The sequence below is a fragment of the Vespa velutina genome, chromosome 3 (assembly GCF_912470025.1).
Source record: "Vespa velutina chromosome 3, iVesVel2.1, whole genome shotgun sequence".
Lineage (NCBI taxonomy): Eukaryota > Metazoa > Arthropoda > Insecta > Hymenoptera > Vespidae > Vespa > Vespa velutina.
In genome coordinates, this window is record NC_062190.1 from 6,578,770 (window position 1) to 6,586,269 (window position 7,500).

A 7,500-nucleotide genomic window follows, 5' to 3' on the forward strand; every position below is an offset into this window, starting at 1 on the left:
AATATAGATCATAGATCCGAGGGAAAAAAATAATGAGACATACATATGCATTCGCTGAATCGATAGTCATTACATCATCATAATGTTTTTTCCATATGTTTAACGTGTCTCTGTTTGGTATAACAAAAGTATAAGTAATCATAATTATGATCATACGTATATATACGGGTGTATAATATTGACGAGTAAAAAATAGTACATTGATGAAACGTTATGGTTTATTTTCACGTGATATTGGAAATAAACAAACAAATAAGCAAACGAAGAAAAAAAAGATATCGAGATGGAACAGTCAAGGTCAATGAATTCGTAAAGATCAAAGAGATCCAGTCTCTCTACCTATACCTCTCTCTTCCTTGATACGTCGAGTTAATATTGCACTTGAGTTGCTGCACGTGGTTGAAAACGTCTGTCAAGGGGGTGGTTAAGGGAGAAATGGGAGATGAATTTCGAGACACATGTGGGTGATGGAACGCATCGTTATCGAACTGGAACAGCCTTCGCCCGTATACAGTCCTTCAGGTTCGTAAGCTTCGAATGCATTACGAGCTGACGACGTGTGCGTATGCTTTACTTAATGAATGTATTAATCCATATGTCTCTCTCACTCTCTCTCCTCTCTCTCTCTCTCTCTCTCTCTCTCTCTCTCTCTCTCTCTCTCTCTCGTGTATGGGCGAGTATATGTCTGTTTGTCTGTTTATTGTATACGAAGACGTATACACGTTCACACATACGCAACGATGCGTGTTACTGGAGGTATATACGATGCGCGCGCGCGCGCGCGCGCGCGTGTGTGTGTGTGTGAATATATATGTGTGTATGGATATATATGGATATATATGGATATATATCGCGTCGTAGCGTACTCGTAGTCATCGTCGTCGTCGTCGTCGTCGTCGTCGAACACAGGTCTCTGCTTACATTATGCGAATGCATGCGACATGTTCCACTCGATTCCGTACGCGTAATTACACATCGTCATTGCGTACGATGAAACAGAACCAACCAATAACATCTACAAATTCGCAATTCGTTTTAAACATAATTTAATTCGTTTATCTTTCGATGCCGATCTTCGATATCGTATCGATCATCTTTTTCTTTTCGTCTTTCCTCCTCCTACTTCTCCTTCTCTTTCCTCCTCCATAAAAACTTTTTATTATCTTCGCGAATGAAACGATCAATTTCAACGATCATCATTTTCATATGATTTAGTCGAATAAAATTTTGTTATCTTTGAAATTTTCAGGTAAATCCATCTGGCAACTCGTATTGGAACAATTCGACGACCTCCTAGTTAAGATTCTATTATTAGCCGCTATTATATCTTTTGTACGTATACATTACACAGTTGGAAAGAATGAGTATAAAAAATTGTTAATGGTCGATTCGCGCACGTTTCATTAATAAATAATTTAAGTTCTTCAGTATTATTAGTTTTTATTATCGCGATTTCTATCAGAGACGATGAAATCAAGTCTATGAGAGGAATCGGGATAAAGATTGAAATGTGGTTGAACGAGAATGTTCTAACGCTAACAAGATTTATATTATATGGAGTAATGTTAAAATCTCTATGATAGAAAAATAGGAATTGAAATGAAAATAGAAATGGATAAACGTGTAAATCGACCTTGAATAGTCATAGTCATTGGATATTTAAAAGAGATGCATTTATTAGTAAAAAAAAAAAAAAAAAAAAAAAAAAAAAAAAAAAAAAAAAAAAAAAAAAAACAATGAACTACCTATCGTCGTAATTATTAACAGTTTAAATGTCATTTAATATCATAATTATTTATTAATCTTTTATATGTATATTTAAATTAAATAATTCGTTTAAATTAAGCAGATAATAGAGAATCGAAAGAAACAGAGATAGGTTTTTAATTATGCATTACGACGATCGTATGTACGTCGTATATATGTATACATGTATATATGTGTATATATATATACGTGAGGTTCGTTTATCAGGTTGCAGCACATACATTTACGATAACTCCGTTAGTAGAGATTTCTATAAATATATCTAGTATCGGTGAATTTAAAAATATACATCATCGATTTTACGTAGCCATGAAACTTCGTTATTTTCATATGCGAGTCCATGGAGGAAGTTTACTCTATATAGCAATCATATATATCTCGATTAGGTACTAGCTTTATTTGAGGAGCACGAGGATGCGTTCACGGCCTTCGTCGAGCCCTTCGTCATTTTGCTCATTCTTATCGCCAATGCCGTGGTCGGTGTTTGGCAAGAGCGTAACGCCGAATCGGCAATCGAAGCGTTGAAGGAGTATGAACCCGAAATGGGTAAGGTCGTTCGGGGTGACAAGGCTGGCGTACAAAGGATTCGAGCGAAAGAGATCGTTCCCGGAGACATCGTTGAGGTGTCCGTCGGTGATAAGATTCCAGCTGATATTCGTCTTAGCAAAATTTTCTCAACCACCCTCAGGATCGATCAATCCATCCTGACCGGTGAATCTGTATCTGTTATCAAGCATACGGATCCTGTTCCCGATCCACGTGCCGTCAATCAGGTTCGTTCGAACGAGACACTTTTTTTTTTTTTTTTTTATTCTCCAGTTTACAATTAAACTTATAAAGAATTTTTATAACATCACGATATTCTTTGTCTTTCTATTAGGACAAGAAAAATATTTTATTCTCTGGTACCAATGTAGCTGCTGGTAAAGCACGTGGCGTTGTTATTGGAACCGGTTTAAATACTGCTATTGGTAAAATTCGTACTGAAATGTCCGAGACTGAGGAAATAAAGACACCCCTTCAACAAAAACTCGATGAGTTTGGTGAACAATTGTCAAAGGTCATTTCCGTAATCTGCGTTGCTGTATGGGCTATCAACATCGGTCACTTTAACGATCCTGCTCACGGTGGATCATGGATCAAGGGTGCCATTTACTATTTCAAGATCGCCGTCGCTCTGGCTGTCGCTGCCATTCCTGAAGGTTTACCGGCTGTTATTACGACTTGTTTAGCTTTGGGTACTAGGCGTATGGCTAAGAAGAATGCCATTGTACGTTCCTTGCCTTCTGTCGAAACTCTCGGTTGTACTTCTGTTATTTGCTCTGACAAGACTGGAACATTGACTACCAATCAGATGTCTGTTAGCCGGTAATATATACTTCTTCACAAATTTTTCCGAAAGATTTTTAAATGAATTTAATTGATCGATTAATTGCGCAATTAATTATCCTTTTAGAATGTTCATTTTCGATAAGGTCGAGGGCAACGATAGCTCGTTCCATGAGTTCGAGATTACAGGATCGACTTACGAACCCATCGGTGAGATCTTCCTCAGAGGACAAAAGATCAAAGGGCAGGATTACGAGACACTTCACGAGATTGGTACAATCTGTATCATGTGTAACGACTCGGCCATTGACTTTAACGAGTTCAAGCAAGCTTTCGAGAAAGTTGGAGAGGCTACTGAAACCGCATTGATTGTTTTGGCTGAAAAGGTTAATCCTTTCGGTGTATCGAAGGGTGGACTCGATCGTCGTAATGCGGCCATAGCCGTCAGGCAAGACATCGAAACGAAATGGAAGAAGGAATTCACCTTGGAATTCTCTCGCGATCGCAAATCCATGTCCTCGTATTGTGTACCATTGAAACCTAGTAAACTTGGAACTGGACCAAAACTTTTTGTTAAGGGTGCACCTGAAGGAGTATTGGATAGATGCACGCATGCACGCGTTGGTACACAAAAGGTTCCTCTTACTTCGACTTTGAAAAATCGTATTTTGGATCTGACGAGACAATATGGAACTGGACGAGATACATTGCGTTGTCTTGCTTTGGCTACCGCTGATCATCCGATGAAACCCGATGACATGGATTTAGGCGACTCTACGAAGTTCTATACTTACGAGAAGGATCTCACGTTCATCGGTGTAGTTGGTATGTTGGATCCACCACGTAAGGAAGTATTCGACTCCATTGTTAGGTGTCGTGCTGCTGGTATCCGTGTTATCGTTATTACTGGTGATAACAAAGCCACCGCGGAAGCCATTTGCCGACGAATTGGCGTTTTCACCGAAGAGGAGGACACCACAGGAAAATCATACTCTGGACGTGAATTTGACGATTTATCACCATCCGAACAGAAAGCAGCATGCTCAAGGGCCAGATTGTTCTCCCGCGTAGAACCAGCTCACAAATCGAAGATCGTTGAGTATTTGCAAAGCATGAACGAGATCTCGGCTATGGTAAGAACTTTAGATTCTTATAAATCCTTTTTCAAAATTAATAACGAATATTTTAATAATATCTATTATGTATTATATCTTTTATAGACCGGCGATGGTGTGAACGACGCTCCTGCTTTAAAGAAAGCTGAAATTGGTATTGCTATGGGTTCTGGAACGGCTGTAGCAAAGTCAGCATCTGAGATGGTATTGGCTGATGACAATTTCTCATCTATCGTTGCTGCCGTTGAAGAAGGTCGTGCCATTTACAATAACATGAAACAATTCATTCGTTATCTCATCTCTTCTAATATCGGTGAAGTCGTAAGGTAAATTTATTCCTAATAAACAATCGTTCAAGTAAAGATATTATTTTTCTTAAATATATATATATATATATATATGTGTGTGTGTGTGTGTGTGTGTGTGTGTAAAAAATGTCTAATTTCCAGTATATTCTTGACGGCCGCTCTTGGTCTTCCCGAAGCTTTAATCCCGGTTCAACTTCTCTGGGTTAACTTGGTCACTGATGGTCTTCCAGCCACTGCCCTTGGTTTTAATCCACCCGATTTGGATATCATGGATAAGGTAAAATAATGACGACGAAAAGCCATAGTTAAATAACAATTAACAATTATATATTTGATTAATTAATATAATTCGTGTAAATTTAGCCTCCCCGCAAAGCCGATGAATCTCTTATTTCTGGTTGGCTATTTTTCCGATACTTGGCCATTGGTGGATACGTAGGTGCTGCTACTGTAGGATCGGCCGCGTGGTGGTTCTTGTATAGTCCGCATGGACCACAAATGAATTATTATCAATTGGTAAATAGGAACGTTAAATAACGTCAAGGTTTTAACGTTCTACGTGTTATGACAAAAAATTATTTGTTCAAATTAAATTTAGACTCATCACTTGGCTTGCATTGGTGGTGGGGACGAGTTCAAAGGCATTAACTGCAAGATCTTTTCCGATCCTCATCCAATGACCATGGCTCTATCGGTATTAGTAACCATTGAAATGTTGAACGCTATGAATAGGTAAATTCTTTATTATATTTTTCTTTATCTTAATAAAGTTTCAACATATTACGTGAAATACGAATTTCTTCTGGGAATATCTTAGCTTATCGGAGAATCAATCACTCATCACGATGCCGCCTTGGTCCAACATGTGGCTCATCGCCTCCATGGCTCTTTCCTTCACACTCCACTTTGTCATTCTTTACGTCGACGTCCTTTCGGTAATAATAATTTATGATATAAATAATTAACCGATTTATCGATCACTATTACATCGTGTTAATTACGTTGTTGCGTTTATTTCAGTCCGTATTCCAAGTGACTCCCTTAACGGCTGAAGAATGGGTTACCGTTATGAAGTTTTCCATTCCAGTGGTACTTCTAGACGAAACCCTGAAGTTCGTTGCCAGAAAGATCACAGATGGTGAGAATCCAATTTACACCGTGCATTGGATCGTTCTAATGTGGGCTGTGTTCTTTGGACTATTGCATATTTGTCCCATATAGAACATCCGTGAACAAAGATTAGTGTAGCGAACAATGTTTTTCCTATGGAAAGCATTTATAACTGAGTTCTTGGACTTGCAAATGCATTTAACTAAAGTTCTTCCCTCCACGGTGCGGGAAGGTCAAGATAAGTTATTAACAAAGTGCGTTTAAGTGAGATTTTAACGAGTTTGACTGTTGTGCATGGTGTTAGTACAACCATTAAAAAAAAAAACAAAAAAAAAAAAAAGGAAAAAAAAACATAAAAACAGAAAAAAAAACAAAAAAAACAGATACGTCGCCAAGGCCCACCAGTCCGCATCACACATATATATATATATATTTATATATATATATATATATACATACACATACACAGACCGTACCTTTAAAGATGTCCCATGATCATGTGGACTTTTTAAGTGGCTGCTCGAGTGATTAAGAGACTCACCTCTGCCGTAATCAAAGAATTAATTATTATTAAATTATTTTTTACGAGTGCCTTTAAATGTTAACTTCTTTGTCCGAGAGAAAAACACGTATATAGGTGTTCTTTCTAATCAGGTATAGCCAAAACCTTCCTATTGTTTTTAGCACTGTTGCACGCATGTATTATTATTAATCGTAAAACTTACACACTCCAAGTATCGTTTTTGTTCGGTAACTCTCTCAAATTTCCAAATTCTTCGTACACTAACTGCATATGCATTGATTTAAATACAAAATTCCATCGATGTTCTTTAACGTCAATGATCTTTTTAATAAATCAATATCATATCAAAAATATAAAATATTGAGGAACATCAATGGAATCAAAATTGTAGCAAAAGGTTATCAGTGAACAAAAAAGGGGAAAAAAAAAAAGAATAGTCAACTTCGGCAAGTCGGCCTTTATACTAGTTGCACGCACATATAAATTTCTGCACAGTTTCCTTTCGTTAAATTTAACGAGCACGTTAAATTATTTATTATTATCATCATACGCTTAATTTTTGATTGTCTGCTTATTAAAAATTCTATGTTAATGAATTCTTAGCATCAAGAGTATCCGCTTCAGTGAAGAGGTCGAAACTGGAGCTGCCTGATAAATTGCTGAGATTTCAAGAGAGTAATTTTGCATGGAGTTCGGATTGACGGAAACCTTATTAATATCCTCGCACATTGTCACGTGTCTTCCTTCCTGTTGGGATATAATAGTGCATGCAAACAAATTCCTACAGCATATCCTATGGTATCTCCGAATTTCCTGGTAATTAAAATAATAAAACGATTTTAACAATCCTGCTGTGTCGTCTATCAGTCAGGATGAATATTTTCAAAATTTCATTTGATTTGCATCTATTCTGTAAGATCTGAAAATTAATATAATTAAAGGCATAGCCTTTTATTCTTTGCTAGTTTATTTCCCTTTGACAATGATGCGTCCTTAAAAAATTAATAATTACCTTTGCCAATTCGAATAGATCTGTAGATATGGGAGATAATCGTTAAAAAATGAAAATGCTTATTTTATTTGTATCGACGCATCCATTTATAGTAAATTATAGTAACGTCCATAGAATACCTTTTCGAGTATACGAAGTAAACGTTTGTTGCACGATACCTTTTGTATATATACAAAAAAAAAAAAAAAAAAAAAAAGAAAAAAAAAGGAAAAAAAGAAGAAAACAAAATGAAACAAAAAAAGAACGATTAAGAAAAAACGAAACTGAAGAGAATGAGAAAAGAAAGAAAAAAGCAAAAAAAAGAAAAAAGAAAAAGTGATGCGACGGGCACAGCAG

General features: G+C 36.7%; 1 protein-coding gene across 5 annotated transcripts in view; it reads left to right on the forward strand.

Moving 5' to 3' along the window:
• The window catches only part of LOC124948004 (calcium-transporting ATPase sarcoplasmic/endoplasmic reticulum type), a 33,064-nt gene that overhangs the window by 17,270 nt on the left and 8,294 nt on the right, over positions 1-7,500 (forward strand). For 3 of the 5 annotated variants that reach the window (XM_047490991.1, XM_047490992.1, XM_047490994.1), the window contains exons 4-14: positions 1,250-1,332; positions 2,154-2,540; positions 2,648-3,135; positions 3,224-4,229; positions 4,317-4,537; positions 4,661-4,796; positions 4,883-5,035; positions 5,118-5,251; positions 5,337-5,454; positions 5,540-5,657; positions 6,756-7,500. The exon at positions 6,756-7,500 is cut by the window's right edge and continues 4,465 nt beyond it. In XM_047490991.1, the coding sequence (XP_047346947.1) occupies positions 1,250-1,332; positions 2,154-2,540; positions 2,648-3,135; positions 3,224-4,229; positions 4,317-4,537; positions 4,661-4,796; positions 4,883-5,035; positions 5,118-5,251; positions 5,337-5,454; positions 5,540-5,657; positions 6,756-6,853 (2,942 nt within the window). In that variant the 3' untranslated portion in view covers positions 6,854-7,500. Of the gene's footprint in view, positions 1-1,249; positions 1,333-2,153; positions 2,541-2,647; positions 3,136-3,223; positions 4,230-4,316; positions 4,538-4,660; positions 4,797-4,882; positions 5,036-5,117; positions 5,252-5,336; positions 5,455-5,539; positions 6,084-6,755 lie in introns of those variants that run through there. The other 2 variants (XM_047490996.1, XM_047490995.1) reach the window with 2 other exon arrangements.